The sequence below is a fragment of the Oreochromis niloticus genome, linkage group LG14, assembly GCF_001858045.2.
Source record: "Oreochromis niloticus isolate F11D_XX linkage group LG14, O_niloticus_UMD_NMBU, whole genome shotgun sequence".
In the NCBI taxonomy this organism is placed as follows: Eukaryota; Metazoa; Chordata; class Actinopteri; order Cichliformes; family Cichlidae; genus Oreochromis; species Oreochromis niloticus.
Genome location: NC_031979.2, coordinates 35,033,255 through 35,052,790, shown reverse-complemented (window position 1 = coordinate 35,052,790; position 19,536 = coordinate 35,033,255). Strand labels below are relative to the sequence as shown.

The window sequence follows — 19,536 nt, the reverse complement described above, 5'->3', positions numbered from 1 at the left end:
GGTAAAATAGATATTTAGGCAGAATTTTGCAAATATCTATTTTATTTTTATTTTTTTAGCAGCATAGTGCTTTTTTTTCCAATTACGTTTTAAAAGTCAGGTCAAGGCTCAAAAAGCCTTGACCTGAAAAGGGTGGCGGCTCACAACAGTTTTTGTTTGCTACATGGATCATTTTAGTTCAGCTGGGTGTCTTTCCTTTTGTTATATTTCTTTAAGAGTTCAAAATGTGTTAATTACATAAATAAAATGTAATTTTCTCTGTAGCACTTCATGGATTTCATAAGCAGCACACTTTAGTTGCTCTGTGGATTCTTTTAAAAAGCAGTTAAAAACTTTTCTGTTCAAACAAGCCTTTTGTTGATCTACGTATTTTATATTCTTTACATTATTTATATTTGATCTTTTACATTGTGTATAATGTCTATTGATTGTATTGTTTACTTTAATATTTGTGTACAGCGCTTTGTGACTGCCTGTCTGTGAAAAGCGCTTAATAAATAAACTTTACTTACTTACTTTAGTTGTGCACACAAAGCACAAAGGTAAAAAACAATATATACAGTGTTATCTTCATTTTAGATTTCAAAAATTATTTGCGGCTCCCAGTGTTTTCTTTTGCGTGGAAACCGGGTCCAAGTGGCTCTTTGGGTGTTAAAGGTTGCTGACCCCTGGTATATGTGGTTTAAAGGGCAAAATTTAAAACATGTAATTAAATTCAATGATTTTGCCTCTTTTGCTTGTGTCTTGGATGGGCACTCAGCCGTGCACTGGCCCCCTACCCAGAAGACCCAGTGGATAATCCGATCCATGTTTCACCACTTTTAAATAAAAAAAACAAAACAAGGCTTAAACTCTTAGCAGTGCTACTTTTCATGTAACAGACCTGTCAGCACATCATAAGTCTGAATTTGTTTCTGATCAAATACTCAGATTTCCTGTGCGCCCCCTTATTCTCGCCCCCTCGGCCCACAAAAATCTTGGAAACGCCCGTGGTCCTGGCCGGTCCACTGGTTGTTGTGTTGGGGGTGGGGTGGGTGAATGAGGCTGACGGGGGCTGGATGTCCTCTCTTTGCCCCCCGACCACATTGGGAGTGCGCAGTGCCAGGCTGGGCCAGCAGCAGCAGCTGACGCACCGTCACACGTACTTTACGCACGCTGGATGAAGGCAGGCAGAGACCCGGCGGAGGAGGATGCTAACACCGGCTCGGTGGGGCTGTCTCCGGGGGTTTATTTAGCAGGCAGCGGCGGTGCCGGTGTAAAATGCAGCGGGGCGGACGGGCTGTGCGGGTCGGCCTTGCTGAGCACGGCTGCTGCGCCTCCTGCTCGCCTTTCCCGCATCTCTCCTAGGACTTGTGATTAGCGCGTTTTTGTTTCCAGGTCAGAATCTCCGTTTCCTGTGCGGCGTGTTTGTACTAAAATGGCCGGAGATGGCGGCGCTCTGAAGGATATCAATGAGATTAAGTCCCAGTTCCGGACCAGAGAGGGCTTCTACAAGCTGCTCACCCTCTCAGACTCGCTGCAGCGGGGCGGGCTGCCGCGGGGGCCGTCCGCCGGAGCCACGCTGGGCCCGGGGCCGGACCGGGTCCGATACCCGGCGGAGGGGTCGGGCTGCTGCAGGGGCCCGGGGCTGCAGCCGCCGCCGCTGCCGCCGCCGCCTCTTCCTCCTCCAATGCCGCAGCCAACTCCTCCCCGGCCGGCTTCCTGCCGCCGGTCCGGGTCTCCATGGTGAAGCTGCAGCCCGAAGACCCGAGCGAGGAGTCGGAGCGGGTGTGCTTCAACATCGGCAGGGAGCTGTATTTCTACACGTACACCAACATCAAGAAGGTGAGGCTGGGGGCGAGTTTAGCCTCGCGTGCTAAGCAGCTAGTGTGATGCTGCTGCTTCGCATTTCGTCATCTTTTCAGGCTCTCCGAGCGGCTGCTGCTGCACCACCACCACAGCTTTCTGCTTGTTATGCAATGCAAAATGGAGCTGCTGCTCATTTGGCTGAATAGGTGGTGAGTGGTGCATCGTGCAGACGGATGCACAGTGTCAGAAGGAGCTGAAGGAGCAGTAAACGGCGAGAAGAAAGGCTCTGACGGTTCTCCATTCACTGCAGCCTTACTGGGAGCTGAAGCCCGGTCCTTGACTGGGGCTGCCTGCCAGCGCTCACAGCTGAAGGCTTGTGATTTGGAGGCACACTGCGAGATCATTTACTTTCTGCAAAATGTTGATTTTTAACAACAAAACAATCCAGATGAACAGTCACTGCATCACAGGCTCTGCAGCCTCCCTGTCCCCTCATTGACAAGGCCATGTGTCAAAAATAGACTCCATTATTCCCAGAGTGGGCTGAATTTGACTATTTAATCATATTTTCTAAAGGGAGCCTGTTGTGCTTCATATTTGTTGTTACTAGAGCAGCTTTGCATGAATCATTGTTATTTATGTTATACTAGGCCATACCGCAGCCCCTCCTCTCTCGCTTTAAACCAGCTTTCTTATGACTGGCTGCCCCTCACAAACAGAAGGTTTGAACTGCAGGTGGGTGGGGCTTCTGTGCATGTAGGGAGCATGTTTAAAGTGGACCTGTTAGTTTTTCTTGTTTAGCATCATATTTTTATTCTTCAGCACTGCTAGGGGAGCTTTGCATGATTCCTATAATCCTTAGTTGTCTTATTCCTGGTCTTGGTACAGCTCCTCTGTTTGTCCTCTGCGGGAAACAAGAAGCTTTAGCTCCCCTCTTTACACCATCGAAGTCTGCTAGGAGTGACCCTTGACACTCTTGTCTGAACTGAGTGGTTTCTGCCGATAGAACAGAATGACTGGGTTTGCATCAGAGGTCAGTGAGGGTGTTCTCTGCCTGTGCAGCCACCTGGAAATCGTTCTAGTGGTGATCAAACCACGTCTTTATAGATGTGTCTACTGAGGTGTCAAAGCTTGTCATCAAGGGGACAGGAGAGGTTGGTCAGATGCCGTCTTTATGGGGGAAAGTGTTACCCGCTTTCTTCTGATTGGCTGCCCCTCGCAAACAGAAGATTTAAACAGCGGGTGGGTGGGGCTGCTGTGTGCCTGATATGACCTTCTAGAAACGAGACCTGCCACTCAGCAGCCACCTCCCTCACAGCACCTACTTAGGCAGGTATTTTGAAGCTTTGATATCAGTGGTCACTGATACACACGAAGCTCTGCATGTTTCCATCAAATAAGTTTTAAAAACAGGACAGTTTCAGCTTTTGTGATTTATTTTCTGCATCATTTTAAAGTTTTAAGTAAAGAAACGCAAACATCTGGCATCAGTAATTAAAAGTATGTAATATAATGCAGCGAGGCCCTGGGACATTCACTATTGCTACCAGATAATTATTCTCGACTCTTCACATTTAGTGTTATCTCTGCCGAATCAAAACAATTACAGAGCTGATTTTGTCCTCTGTCCTCTTTTGTGTTTGCCTTCCACACACAAGAGGCTGAGGGCACCGAGATGGTGGTTGTGGTTCACATCAGGACGAGGTTACGTCTTTTGTTTGAGGATGTAATCTCATTAGATGCTCATGCAGCAGCTGTTCACCACTGAAACGTAATCATTTTGACCCTCAAGTGACTAAAATGCCCACGTGGGGTCATTTATAACCCTGTTATGTTTTCTGGAGGATTCTTTTTTTAATGTCTGTATTTGTGATGATCACAGCTACAGTTTCCTTTATCTAAGATGCATGTTTTTAACTGTTAGGTCTGTAAGTTTGGTTTTCAGTCATTTTTATGCAAACAAATGTTGTCAACAAAATTACTTTTATTTCCACAAAACATATTTTTCTTAGTTTTAATAATGCTGTGATAAAGCCATGTATTGCAGTATGCTCATATCATTTTAATGTCAACATTTAAATAACACTGGCAGTGACTCCATAATACTTTGACCAACAACAAATTCCAATGAAGTCATCATAGTCGGGCGGATTTTAATCACTTGTTACTCCCATTTTGTACTCGGACTGAACAAACATCTGGTTTGCACGTGTAGAATATTTCAAATATTTCTACAGAAAGATCAAAATTTCTGCTGAAGGCAAAGTTGCTACTCTGAGCCTGTTATGTGTGGTTCACTGCAGAATGTCACAATGTAGCGATTCATGTTAGAAAACACACATTTGTACAAAGCTTTCTGTGATCTTTGACACACAAATGGACCAGTTCCTCAAAAAAGTTGTAGAAGTAGATGAATAAATTCATGGTAGGAAACATTTATACAAATAAAAATATCACAGCACATATAAGGTTAACTTATATACTGATCAGGCCTAACTTTGACCACTGACAGGTGATTTTTCTCTTCATCATGACATCCTATTAGTAGGAGGGAAAAATCAGGGAGAACGGAAAAATGGGTGAGCTTAAGGATTTGAGTGACTTTGACAAAAGACCACATTGTGATGGCTAAACAGCCGGGTCAGAGCATCTCCAAAACCGCAGCCCTTGTGGGATGTTCCTGGTCCGCAGTGGTGAACCAGCGACAGAGTCACGGGTGGCCAAGGCTCACTGAAGCACATGGGGAATGAAGGCTGGCCCGTGTGGACGGCATATCTACAGACCCGTAAGGGGCCCATGCTGACGCCCGTCCAGTGCCGAAAGCACAGAGAAGAGGCACGCGAGAACCAAACCGAAGCAATGGAAGAAGGCGGGCTGATCTAATGGATCATGTTTTCTTTTACATCACGTGGACGGATGTGTGTTGCTTACCTGGGGAACGCCTGGCAGCAGGATGCACTGTGAGAAGGCGGCGAGCCAGCAGAGGATGGTCATGTGGATGTTACTTTGACACGTACCACCTACCTTAGCATTGTTATAGATCAGGGGTGGGAAACTCCAAGTCTCAGGGCCGTTGTCCTGCAAGTTTTAGATCTCACCCTGGGTCAACACACCTGAATCAAATGATTAGTTCATCACCAGGAGAATGTCAAGACATGCTGAGGAGGTAATTTAGACATTTAAATCAGCTGTGCGGATCAAGGACACATCTAAAACCTGCAGGACACCGGCCCTTAAGGCCTGGAGTTCCCCACCCCTGTTATCAATCATGGAAACTGTACTCTCTGATGGCTGTGGCCTCTTTCAGCAGAATAATCCACTCAGTCACTAAGCAGACATGATTCAGGAATGGTTTGAGGAGCACAACAACGAGTTTGGGGTGTTGAGTTGGCCTTTAGATTCCCCAGATCTCAATCTAATCGATCATCTGTGGGATGTGCTGGACCAACAAGTCCGATCCACTGAGGTCCGCTTCAGAAGTACAGGACTTGCATCCCTTGACAGAGCTGGGTCTTTTGGTAGCAAAAAGGGGGACCAATGGAATATTAGGCAGGTGATCATAATGTTGTGCCTGATCTGCGTATATCCTGGACTTTACTGGTGTTACTCTCTAAACACACGCTCATATTTTAGGATGACTTCTAGAAATCATGTTTATCTTACTGTGTTCATCTCCTCCTGCTTTCACCTCCGCTTTCATGCTTATGACGCTGCCTGCATGCACACATCAGCAGGAGAGACGCTGTGCAGCTGCTGACTGAGATCTCAAAATTCTGCGTGGCACCGTGAATGCATAAGTTATATTTCAGAACCCATTGAAGGAAAAAAGTGTTTTTGGCATGACAGAAAAAAAGAAAAGTATCATCGCTGAGGGTTTTCCCTGGAGCTGGATCTGCTTCCAGCCTGCAGCACCTCGTGCTTCTTAATGAGAAACGCTAATAACCTGTTTAAAGAAACTGTAGGATGTAAACCGCTTCCCTCTTCCCCAAAGCGACACGTGTAGCTGCATTTTTAAAGCATCCTTCATTCATCACTCCACACGTTCAGTAACTCCTGCAGTTGGTTTATTGGGAGTTTTTGTAAAGAACAAACATGAAAACTAGTTTGCAGGCTTACTTTCAAGTTTTATGTAATTAGGACAAAGATCAGATGGCCTGTTTAAAGATGTTGTTGTTCATCTGAGGTTTTGTCTTTTCTTTACTATGTGCTGACCTTAGAATGGAAGGAGGTGTACTTACTTTCTCATATGACTGTATGTAGTGTGGATTGTAGTTTCATGTCACAGTGTTACTCTTGCTGGTAATAAAGTCTTCTGGTCAAATTATGAGAGGGAGGAAGAATAAAGTGGGAGGCTGCAGGGAGACGGTCTTAAAATATGGGAGAACCTGAGAGAAAGAGCAGTGTTGGCAGGTTTGCTTTACACACAAAAGAATTACTACTCCACTGAGTGAGGAATGCAGGTAATACTTTTTTCCAGGATTTGCAGATATCAGTGCTCGATGCTACTCTCACAGTCTCTTAAAACTGCTGACCTTCCTAGCAGCTCGCTGATCTCCATTGGAGCAGCACTTTAGTGCATGATGACGATGATCTCTCAAACACAACCTCCTCCAGAGCATTTTAGGTCTGCAGCATAAGTTTTCACATCCCCATAGAAAGGGAGTCACCTCCATAACCCTGAAAACCTTTCGTTACCTCTCTAAGCTGCAGATCTCTGCAGCCCTGCCCTCTGTTTGATGGGTTCTCTCTGTGATTGTCTGGGGGCGAGTTTAGCCTTGGTGATTGTCGGCGCACACAGCGGCCCTGCACAGAAACTTTGCTCCGTCGCTGAGATGGCAAACCCTGATGTGAAAAACGTTCAAATCAAACTCTACTGCAGCTGCCATGGAAACACCTCAACGTGTGATGATTGGATTGTCAAAAAGAAATAAAAATGAACAAAAGAAACATAAGAATGGGCACAGAAATGTGATGTTTGTTGTTTTGGACCTCTGAATGTCCCTGAAACTTTCTGTCTCCTCTCTGTTGTCTGCAGGCTGTGGACCTCAGTAAGCCCATAGACAAGAGGATCTACAAGGGGACTCAGCCCACATGTCACGACTTCAACCAGTACTCGGCCACAGCAGAGAGTGTAGCTCTCATCGTGGGTTTCTCAGCTGGTCAGGTCCAGTATCTCGACCCCATCAAGAAGGAAACCAGTAAACTCTTCAATGAGGAGGTAATAAATCTGCGTCTCTGCTTTAATCTGGGAAAGATAACAAAGTTGCAGACAGCCAGATTTGGCAAGCAGGGCTGGTGGTGCGCGCAGATATAAACAAAACAATATGCTCATTAGATCTCAGGGATGTAATGAAGGGTGGAGGGCTGAGGCTGGTGTAGCTCTTAATTTTGCAGGACAATGTTTTTTTATCAAGTTCAATTTTTGTTTTAAATTCACATACAAATAAACAAATCTGACCAATCAGACCACTGCATTTGAGCCAAATCTGAGACATGCAGCTAAAGGTTCTCTGGGTCAATTGGCTCTCTGAAATGATTTCTCTGCATTCACAGATGTGGTCCCAACTCAGCTCACAACAGCTCAAACTGAGATCCTGAAATATGTAGGAAAAGCTGTCATAATGTAGCTTCAGCTCTGGGATGAAACCATGAAATTGTCCCTGCTGCTGTGTTCTCATGACAACTGGATGAGCCCAGAGTCTCCATTTCTTTCTTTTCTTGTTTAGAAACATCAGAATCAGCTCATCATCGCTTGATCTCAACTTCATTTTTTTTTTCAAACGTGCATATTTTTGAGGATGCTTTCAGGGTGTATATACTTTACACGACAAATTTGCCTCTGAAAAATTCATAATTTCATGTTGTTTTTTTTGTTTGTTTGTTTTTGCAATGTGGTTGGTATGTAAAGGCTTTTATGCTGAAACACTACTGGCTGGGTGTATTTCCACCTGGCCCATTTCCTGTATGTCTTCCTGCCTCTACCGTCAAAAAACTAAAAAGGCCCCCAAAATAAATATTTGAAAAAAGAGAAGAGAAAGTCCACCTGTCACCTTAAAAATAAGAAACTTACCATTGAGACCATAAACCAGGGGTCCCCAATCCCAGTCCACGAGGGCCGGTGTCCCTGCAAGTTTTAGATCTCACCCTGGGTCAACACACCTGAATCACATGATTAGTTCATTACCAGGCCTCTGGAGAACTTCAAGACATGTTGAGAATGTAATTTATCCATTTAAATCAGCTGTGATGGATCAAGGACGTATCTAAAACCTACAAGGACACCGGCCCTCGTGGACTGGGATTGGGGACCCCTGCCATAAACTGTTTAGGAAAGTGTTTATTGTACGGGTGGGCAATCTCAGTCCACGAGGGCCGGTGTCCCTGCAGGTTTTAGATCTCACCTTGGGTCAACACACCTGAATCACATGATTAGTTCGTTACCAGGCCTCTGGAGAACTTCAGGACATGTTGAGGAGCTCATTTAGCCATTTAAATCAGCTGTGTTGGTTCGAGGACACATCTAAAACCTGCAGGGACACCGGCCCTCGTGGACTGAGAATGCCCACCCCTGGTTTATTGGGTAAGTAAATATGTTTATAAAGTGCTTTTTAAGGCATGAAATCTGTCACAAAGTGGACACTGAAGTTTGTGAATGCAATAACTTCAGAACAAAGCAACATGGGAGTTTCAAATTGATAAAAATCACGGAGGAGTTCAAATCACAGTGACTTAATATGCAGGTTAAGTTCAGAGGTCAAGTTTTCTGATCTTGAATGCAACAACTAGTGAAAGAAGTCACCTAGAATTTTGAAATGACTACCATAGGTGTATCTGCTAGGAGGCTGAGGGGTACCACTGGCCACCACCACTAATTTTTAAAGGATGCCATAGAGTCAAAGGCATGAAGAGAGAGAGGTAAACTCTTCCAAAGTTTTTGGTTTGGAACGAACAATCCACCTTAGTTTTCAGACGGGTACTTGGGATCATGAGAAAACCTCTATCTGTAGCCCAGATGTGGCCTGGAGAATAGTGATAAAGAAGTTAAACAATAAAAGTGTGGGTCTCGCCTTGTCAGCCCACAAACATAAGAGCCAAAACCTAAATGTGACAGGAAGCCAGTGTAGACGGTTTAATGTTTATGAGAGTAAGTTATAAACCTTACAGCAGCGTTTTGGACAGATTGGAGATGATTAATAGATGCTTTAGATAGACAAGAAAACTGTGTGTTCCCGTAATACAAGTGGGAGGAGATGAAGGCATGAATGAGCATCTCCAGTTCACTTTTTGAGACAGCAGCTCTGAGTTCTGGGATATCTGATGTCATTGGTATACAGATGATAAAAAATGGCATTAAAACTACTAATAATTTGACCTAATGGGATAATGTGGAATGAACAAAAAACAAGGTACTTAAACCAGATCCTTGCAGAACGCCTCATGACAATTCAGCCATATCTGACCAAAAAATGCCTTCTTTTATCAGCTTCATTACCTTTACCTTTGTTCTGCATTCATATGTTCGAATAAACTCAACAAAACCTAAAACTCATACTTTTCTAATGTCTTTCTTTACCCTTCCTTTCCTTGTCCCCACCTCCTTCCTGTTTCACAGAGGTTGATAGACAAATCCAAGGTAACGTGTCTAAAATGGCTTCCCAAGTCGGAGAACCTGTTCCTGGCCTCCCATGCCAGCGGTCACCTCTACCTCTACAACGTGGACCACCCATGCGGCACCACGGCCCCACAGTACTCTCTGTTGCGGCAGGGCGAAGGCTTCGCCGTTTATGCCTGCAAAACCAAGACGCCGCGCAACCCTCTGCTGCGGTGGGCCGTGGGGGAGGGAGGCCTCAACGAGTTTGCGTTCTCCCCAGACGGCGTGCACGTGGCGTGCGTGGGCCAGGACGGATGCCTGCGCGTCTTCCACTTTGATTCAATGGAGCTTCAGGGCGTGATGAAGAGCTACTTTGGTGGGCTGCTCTGCGTGTCGTGGAGCCCCGATGGGAAATATCTCGCCACGGGAGGGGAGGATGATCTGGTTACTGTGTGGTCATTTGCAGAAAGCCGAGTGGTAGCGAGGGGGCACGGCCACAAGTCTTGGGTCAATGTGGTAGCATTTGATCCCTTCACGACTTCCCTGGAAGATGAGGAGCCTATGGAGCTCAGTGGCAGCGAGGAGGACCTCCACCAGGGGGCGCAAAATAACTCCATGCACTTTGGGCGGGTTCGAACGAGCAGCACGTTATCGCGTCTTTCTCGGCACAGCTCAAAAGGCGGCGGTTCGCCATCGGTCACTTACCGATTCGGCTCGGTGGGGCAGGACACCCAGTTCTGTCTGTGGGACCTGACTGATGACGTGCTGTACCCGCGCCTGCCGCTATCCCGCGCCTTTACTAACACTTTTGGGCCTTCGCTGTCCAACTCTGGCAGCGGGGTGGTCAACAGCACCTCAGGTGGGGGAGGAAGTGGAGGTGTGGAGGGACACCATCACCCCCGAACACTAACACCGGCGCCTCCAACCCACCCACGCTCCCTTTACCGCTTCCTCGCTCCCTTTCGCGCTCCAACTCTTTGCCCCACCCTGCTGTGGCGAACGCCTCCAAAGGCCAGGGCGCCTCAGAGGGCAGTGGGGGAGGAGGAGGAGGGGAGGGAGCAGCGGCGGAGGAAACAGCACCCCCTTCAGCATCGGCCGCTTCGCCACGCTTTCCCTACAGGAGCGCAAGTCGGATAAGTCCGGCAGCAGTGGGGGCGTGGAGAAGGAGCACAAGCGGTACCACAGCCTGGGCAACATCAGCAAAAGCAACGACAAGATCAACGTGGCGCCGAGGAGCAACCGGCTGGACGCCGCCAAGGTGCTGGGCACCACGCTGTGCCCGCGCATGCACGAAGTGCCGCTGCTGGAGCCGCTGGTCTGTAAGAAGATTGCACACGAGAGGCTGACGGTCCTGGTGTTCATGGATGACTGCATCATCACGGCCTGCCAAGAGGGCCTCATCTGTACCTGGGCACGGCCGGGGAAGGCGGTACGTCTCCTGTTAACATTTTTTAAGTCATGGTTTTTCTCTCTAGTTGGTTAGTCTTGCAGTCAGTTAGAGCTCAGAGAATAACTCGCTTCACATGTCTTCATGACTCCAGTCCAACATGGTTTTAATTTACAGTACAGGGCAAAAACAGCGATGGACTAAGCCATCATCACATCATCTTTCATTTTATAGGGTATCATTTTGAAACCTTTAATTCTGAAGCCTTTAATCTGGTGTTTTAAAGCCAGATGCGACCATGTTTGGGTGAGGCATCGAAGCTGCTGAGCTCCTGAAAAACAGGCTTAAAACAAAAGATACCTGCTGCAAAGAGGGAACAGCCCAGTTCATACAGGCATTTCAGCCTCACCCTCGTCCTCATCAGCTATGGCACATGCTGCCATGGACATGAAAAAAACCTCCTTTATTCCAGTGCTGAGCTGAGAAAAACATTACCGCTTTCTGAGCTGACCGTGTGAACGGTTACGAGGCCGCGTTGATGTCACAGTTCACCCGAACATTGACAGATGCGTCAGCCATTACTGTAGCATTAGTCCTATAGCACGACCGAACTCTGAGCAACTGAAGGCTCAATCAAGGACAGTGCACGCTCATGTGGCATTGATTGCCCAGATACAGATTTTCTACACCTGAAAGCAAACCCTTCTTTATCATCTAATTTATTCTAAAACACGATTTAACCTCTTCAGAAAGTTGGAGCAAAATGTCTTCAACCAATTTGTTAGGCCTAAAAGAGGACAGAGAAACACTGACTGCTGGTGTATATTTCAGGAAAAGTTGTGATGTATTTCTGAGTAGCCCAAGTCTTGATGCATGCTCAATCATCCAGGTAAGTAAATCCCAAAAGTTGATTCTGTTCATCTGGACGTAGCGTTTTCAGTGGGAGAAACGTTTCGTCACTCATCCAAGTGACTTCTTCAGTGTCAGCTGGCTGCAGGTTTCCCCAACCTTATAAACAGGACATTTTCATAATGACTGAAATTAGCACCACTGAAGGAACAATGAGCTGTGAGGTCAGTTCCTTGATCATTAAAATGCAAATTGTCATGATCATTGATGAACAAACCACTTATTTGATCAATGGCCATGAGTACCATTCACAGAGAGTTGGGGAATGGCTGCAATCACAGCATTGTAAGATGGCGAAAGATGTACCTTTAGGCCCCCTCCTCGATTCAGAGATGGTCTTTCCCTTTTCATGTAAATGGCCTCCTTGACTCCCCGCTCAAACCAGCGTTCCTCCCTGTCCAGGATGTTACATCCTCATCATTGAAAGAGTGTCCACTGGCCTGTAGGTGTAAATAGACTGCAGAGTCCTGGCCTGACGAGGTAGCTCTTCTGTGTTGTGACACCCACTTAGCCACAGGTTGTTTGGTTTTCCCGATGTATAAATCACAACAATCCTCTGTTTATGCCGGGGGACCTGATCCTTGGGGTGGAACAATTATTTATTTTAAATTTTTGTTATGAAAAACTGAAGCAGTCACTTGGATGAGCGATGAAACATTTCTCCCACTGAAAATGCTGCGTCCAGATGAACAGAATCAAGTTTTTGGGTAGCTCAAGTAGTGTTGAAATAAAAGCATAAAATAAGTATTTTAACAGTAGTACTTATTTATTTAGTAGTGAAACACGTTTGTCGTTTTGCCTTCAGCACCAACCATTTTCTTGCATATTTTTCAGAGTTCAGTGGTTTGTGGAGGTTGGTGAATTACCTCATTTTTAGGTACTTAATCATCATTGGAGGCTGACTGCCGGGGGGGGGTAGTGTTTGTTAACAGTCTCAATGGCTCAAGGGAAGAAGCTGTTAGTGAGTCTGGAAGTGTGGGACCTGATTGACCTGAGACGCTGACCCCGCGGGTCACCTGTGAAGGTCCTGGTTTTCTGAGACAGGAGGATCTGGAACCAATGATTCCTCATCATTTGTTGGAAGTGAAAATTATCAACCTACAGAGAGCCGAAACCTGATGGCGGTCAGGGTGCTGCTGCCTGTCCTGTTGAGGTCTATGCAGGTCTCCATAGATACGTCTCTCCAGACCATCACTGACTCACCACCAAACTGGTTGTGCTGAGTGGTGTAACAGGCAGCTTAAGTTTCTCCACAGCTTCTGCAGACCCTTTGACGTCTATCATGTGTACTCAGGGTGAACCTGCTCTCGCCTGTATAAAGCACAACCTCCCATTTCTGGTATTCTATGGTAAATGGCCTGTATTTATATAGCGCTTTTATGGTCCCTAAGGACCCCAAAGCGCTTTACATATCCAGTCATTCACCCATTCACACACACATTCATACACATTCTATGGCAAATGCCAGTTTGGGCTACAAGGTGCTGGGCAGTGAGCACAGGGTCCACTAGAGGGCGTCGGGGCTCATGTCACCCTCATGAAGTCTGTTTCTGATTCCTTGGTCAGAGACATTCACAACAGTGGCCTGCTGGAGGTCATTTTGTAGCTCTGGCAGTGCTCATGCTGTTCCTACTTTCACTGAGGAGCAGATACCGGTCCTGCTGATGACTTAAGGACCTTCTATGGCCTGTCCAGCTCTCATCAGCCCCTTTTCCATTAGTACCCACTCGGATTAACTCTCCACGGATCGACCCTGCTCGGCTCGGATTGATTGGTTTTCCACTACAAATTCAGTACTACTTAATGTGCATGGCTGTCGTCATATCAACATGTCCGAGCGTCCCTCGACGTAATTAAAATGTGAAACGAATGCTAAAAAGAAGTTGAACAAGAATATACCTGCTGCTCAGTCTGTGGCTTTGTCAGACTCGGGGGAACACAGCGTTGTTTTTTTGTAGTCATTTTAAAAATGGCGGTTTTAATTTTCGTGAACAACAGACTCTCGAGTGATGCTACTGTCAAGCCCATTGGTGGCATGCAGTCTGACGATGTCGCAGTTTAGTACCTGCTCGGATCGCGTGGAAACCCGGGCGAGCAGGTACTAAAAAAAAAAAAGTACCTTGTGCCAGGTACTGTGACCTAAACCCTGAAAACCGTGGTGAACTGTGCAGAGTTGATCCAAGTACATTCTAATGGAAAAGGGGTTATAGAGTAGTTCATATAAGAAACTGGGACAGATGTGGAGGACCACATCAATAATTTTATAAAGACATAAAATTAATATTGAACAGAATCGAGTTCAGTGTATTGATACGACCCTTTAAACAGACACTGGCTCTGGTGTTGCCCTCTTGGGAAAATTAGTATCAGTGTAGTTTTATTTAAGGGCCTTCATTATGAAGTGGTAATTATCCCACTTACTGTTTGTTTTATCAGTATAATTATGAACCAGGGTTAGTTTAAAAGTTCAGTTTGAGTGCAGACAGGAGACGATTTTCAGCGTGTCTAACTTTGTGTTTTTATTCTTCTCCCGTTCAGAACCTGACAGCACAGAACGGGAACTCTCCGAGCGGCACGGTGGTATAGCTGGAGGAGAAGCTTTGCACTCATCCCTCCATCCTTTCCCTCCTCATCCTCCTCCTAATATGTCAGAATTTGGGGCCAACTACCAGAGACGATACCTGACCTATCACTGCAGTATTAACCCTCAGTATAACTCTCTGTACTCACCTTCAGCCGGAGGTGGGAAACTCTTCCTGAAACATTACAGATTAGGAAAACGTGGTAACAAATGAATATAGCATTAAGCCACAGTGGACCATATCAGTATATGACAGAAGTATGTGGACACCCCTTTAGTTGTTTTGTTTGTTTGTTTTTTTCTTTTACTGCAGTTTTCATTTATTTTCTGAGGAATGTTTTAAAGCATTTTGGAAACCAGCCAGACCTCGTTTAGGATCAACTGGAACTATGAAATCCGTGTTAGACGCCACTAATGTCTTGGAAAAGCTGTTGCAGCAGCAGAGTATGAGTCACATACGGGTGAAGTGTTCAGGTGTCCATGTATTTTTGACCATATGATGGACCTAAAAAGCCAGCCTCTGGACTATTCGAGCACGTCAGCTCTACCTGGTCCCATTTTCCACATGAAGTTCTTCCACTGTAGCTAAGTGGAAGTTTTTTAAAATGGCCCATTTAAAAAAAACAAACATTTATCAATTGGTTTAAATTTGCCATCACTGATAAACTATAAATTGGATGCGTCTCTTTGGGCAACTTTATTTTTAGATTGCTCTGTGGAAGTCTCCTTCAGTGAGTCTAAAGGGTGACCCTTCAGGGAGTGAGCACATATTATGTTTCTGTGGGTAAAATGCTCCTCTTTCAGAGTCCTTGGGATGTTACGGGGGCCTCTAAACCTGGTTGACAGATTTCATGCTGCTCAGCTTCCTGGAAAAAGAAATTAAGATCATCATCCGTGGTCGTACTCCTCACCTGACGTGCTCCCATCTAGCTTGGACTCTGCAGACTCTTCCACTGATAACTGCGCGTTTGTAGCCGGAGTGATAGCTCTCATCGGATGTGTAAGTTTGTAATCATTATTAGAAAACTTCCACCGAGTGATCTAAAACACGCAGCAAGCCTGAAGGCGGTACAGAGGTGCACAAGGGGACGCTCTTGATTGGCCAAAATTAAGTCCAGAAAGTTGGGACGTTTTATTATTTAATGAGCTTTTTGTCCATGTTGGAGGTGAGAAAAGTGTTTCTCAGGAAGAGTTTCCCTCCCTAAGTGGGAATGCGGTTTATTCCCACTGCTTCCGCCCTCCCTCCTCCGTGTCTCTCTGCAGAAAGACTGCTTTAACCGCGTTCTTCATCCTTTCTGTCTGTAACCCCGAAGCAACAGAGGAGCTAACGGCAGGCCCTCCTCCATCGGACCCCTCCCATTTTCCCCTTCATGCTAAAGACACTGCAAAAGCCACGGCCATTGTATTTATGTTATTTATTTTATCACAAGACTGTGTAGTAATTTATACTGTAAATAATGAAAATACTCTATAAATACACAGCGGACAAAACGTGTAGGGACTCGGCAGCGATGATGAGGCGAAGACGAAGCAGGAAAGATGAAGATTATTAATATATGAAGATCCTTCTATTGTACATACAAACGAGACGGTTATAAATCGAATGTCTGCTGTTTTAGGGAACATGAAGATGTCGATGTGTTTTTATTTTGTGTTATAGAGTTTCTCTAGTTTGGCCCTGAAAGCAGTCTGGGTTTAATCTGATGTTTTTGGGGTCCGGGGTGACCGACCCGACTCGAGCACAGAGAGCAATCATTTCAGCTGACTGTCCAAGCTAATCAGTCGACTCGTCACTAATCCTCATGCATCTTAATGAGTAACCTGGGCACCAACAAACGCACACTGTTGCACATTCCAAACACACACACACACACGCACACACAGTCCCCCTCTTGGTGTAGCATCATGTATTCTGTGTTATGGACTCTCCTGTTGCACCTGAATTGCCTCTTGCAAGAATTTGCACATAAAATAAATCCACGGTCCATTGTTAGCTGCCACATTCAGGGGTGTACTTTCTGTTTATCGATCTGACTGAAGCGGCAAAATGGCTCCCATTACGCCCCCGACACTCACTGCACACGTTTAGTTGGAAGGAATTTAATAATTGCACATCTCCGTGATGAAGTTTGTTCCCTTTGCGTGACTGAATTTACACTTGACTCGACTTTTCAGCCTTTGTTCAGATTCCTGACGATAGAAAAGAAACAAAAAATCTGTCTTATTTTTTGCTGTCGGCCATAAACCTGCCAAAAGCTGCGCCAAACACAAGTCCTGAAAGTTTAAAGCACGTCCAAGGCGGAAAGTTTCCCCCACATTTAGCATTCACTGAGTCCCGGGATCCAAAAGGACATCTGCGTCTGGATTAATGAGCTATACTTTAACAAAACCATCTAGACAATGTTTTTCTTTTAGTTCAGCTTGATTTGTATCTATGAAAATGGAAAGTCAACGGGCAAATTTACCCTTCTGGGAATTTCAAAAATTCCTAGATCCCAGAAAATTCCAGATTGCTTGGGGATCAGTTGAGCCAATCTTAAAACTTCCAGTTATTAACATTTTTGTGAGTTTGAGTTTGTTTTTTGTTGATTACGTAAACACTTTGTTTTTGTAATCAACAAAAAACAAAGTTTAACTGTCAGGCTTGTTATTAGTATTTAAATAATTCCTGGTTGAATCCTTGCACTTCCCTGTATGATACTCACATAACTTTTAAAAGTAGATTTTTATTGATTTTCCTGATAAAGTACAGAGACGTAATTTATACGTCAGTTGTTTAGTACCTCAAGTTTTGCTGGTCCAGATGGTGTGTAGTGAGGATACGTTTGAGCCCAGATTGTAATCCAGACATTTCTGGTAGTAACAACTTATAATCAGCTGATTTAGAGGCTACAGGACTGCACCTTAACCATCCTCCCATCATAATCGGACTGTATTTCTGTTCACTCTGACGCTGTGTGCATGACTATTTAAAAAATTTGCCAATTTTAGTATCTCTGAGTATTTAAAGCGACACAGTAGGCGCATTTCCCTAGGAGACTTCCTGGACTCCGCTAAGGGAGCTTCAAGAAACTCCTCCCACTTTAACACATCTTTTTTTTTTTTTTCTGATTGGCTACCTCATAAAGATACAATTTGATGAGTGAATTGGTGGGTGGGTGGGGCTTCTCTGCCTGAGATGACCATATAAGGAATAGCCTCACTTGGTGACATCATACAGAGCCAAGAGTAGAAAAAAATTAACTGTTACTGAGCTTTTAGTTTACAGGGATTCCTACACATACACTGACCTCATAATTTGAACCTTTGTGCAGGTTTAATAAAAGCACCCAGCATTCTAACAGTAGGTATATCACAGAAAACAAGGAAATAAATAAGTAAAAGCAGAATAGCATTAATAGTTAACACTAAAACTTTGAGTGATGCTTCTGTCCTGTCATGTTGTAAACATGATTACTTTTTGCGATATCAGGGCCAGATGTTGTCAAGAATCAAATTAAACTGAAACAGCGCATTCATTAGCAGATTATTGGCCTGATCTATTCAAAACCAGGTGTCAGTATTCAGCGCCTTCCTGTGTTTGATCTTAAACTTGTTCTTACCTGTCTGCCTATAAATAGCTGAGCAAACATCCTGCGCTGCAGGAGCCAAGGTTGTGCCCTTGGAGCCCCAGACAAACCGTCGGTTTCTTGGCTTTGCGTCTGAGTCGCTGTTGTCGCAGCACGTGAATTCATCCTTGTCGTCATAGCAACAGCACGCCTAAGGAGGGTATCTTCGAATGAGAATCGTGAGCTCTTGGAGTCTGCTTCAGCTTTAGGGCCAAATTAATGTCGCATCACGACGTGTGAGGAGAAAATCTGGACCTTCACCTGAAACACTGATGAGAGCACAGATTATTTAACAGGTCGAACGTCTCCAAAAAACATCTTCAAACTAATCCAGGTATTTCACAACCAGGTGTTTGTTTACAGGTGAACTAAGCCTGCTTCATAACGCAGCATCAAAAAACCTCCCAAACTCCCTGGATACTCAAATATAGACGGAGATTTGCCTTTGTCTTTATGGTTTCTAAGGTTTTTGGTTCTCTAAACTGGATGATTTTAGGGGTCACAGTCTCTCTGTGTATTTGTCCTCTGTTGTGCAGAATTAATGTCAAATTTTATTGGAGAAGTACAATAAAGTCACAAGTTAAAACTCATTTTAATGCAGCTTCAAGATGTCCTATAACAACGCAGTGCCTCTGACGTTTCCTCGCAGTGTTTCCATCCATGTAAAAGAGGCAAAAACGAATCCTGCAGTGCAAGAGCTTATTTAGAAATCAGCACATTCTTGACTTGAACATTCACTGGGATAAAAGATAAAACATTCAGCAATAAGAGAGTCTTCAGTTTGTTTGAGAGCTGTGTCTTTTTAAAAAGCTGGTTGCATTTTTGTGCCTCATTAAGTGGAAGAAACGGTTTAAGCAGTGAGTGGTGACAGAGGTGACATTGGAGAGCAGCGTGAACAATTCGAGCTCCATGTTTAAGTTTTAAATTTGCAGGAATTGGTGTTTGTTTGAGGCGCTGAAATCAGAAAATTTTGTGTTTTCCGCTGACCTCTGTTCATTTCTGTGTTCAGACTGTCTGCAGGCAGCAAACAAACAGCCACACGCACAGCCCCCCCCCCCGTCACGGACAATCCAAACTTGCACACGTTCAGCACTGAGGGAACAAACAGCGTTCCACAAATCTTTTCATCAGGATGAAGAAAAGCAAATCAAGCCACTTTAATATGTCCGTGTTTCTCTCCTGTGTGCTTGTTAATGTTGAAATATGCATTCTTCATTAATCACCATACACAGACAGCCACTCACACACACACACACAGACACACACACACACACACACACACACACACACACACACACACACACACACACAGACACACTCTATGCCTGCTCTGATGGAAGTTAAAGCAGCTGAATGACGTCACTGTTTGTAAATGGAGATCTGTTATTAAAACGTGAAACCTGAACCTTCTGTTATCTGTTTTTCTCACTATAACAAGTCATACTAACATACTGCTTTACAAGCCTGTGGTTTTTCATATGGATTCATGAAGGAAAGAGAGGATTTAAACGTTTCTGTATTTGAACTAAATATAGGCTCAAAGACTTCAGCACTGTAGGAAATGTATCAGCATGCAAAACATCAGGTATAAAAGGTCCAAAGCAGGAAGTGTAGCTGAGCTTTAGTAGCTCTAAGGACGGCTGGAGGAACCAAGTCTTTTTTTTTCTTTTTT

General features: G+C 44.9%; 1 protein-coding gene across 1 annotated transcript; it reads left to right on the top strand.

The window, feature by feature from the left end:
- The first annotated feature begins 641 nt into the window (after nucleotides 1-641).
- Nucleotides 642-19,269, top strand: zmp:0000000529 (WD repeat-containing protein 20). Its single transcript, XM_005461143.4, is given in 6 exon segments — nucleotides 642-1,824; nucleotides 6,824-7,006; nucleotides 9,401-10,267; nucleotides 10,270-10,452; nucleotides 10,455-10,808; nucleotides 14,214-19,269. Coding segments are annotated over 6 exon segments (1,737 nt in total). The 5' UTR covers nucleotides 642-1,722; the 3' UTR covers nucleotides 14,262-19,269.
- The last annotated feature ends 267 nt before the right edge of the window (nucleotides 19,270-19,536 follow it).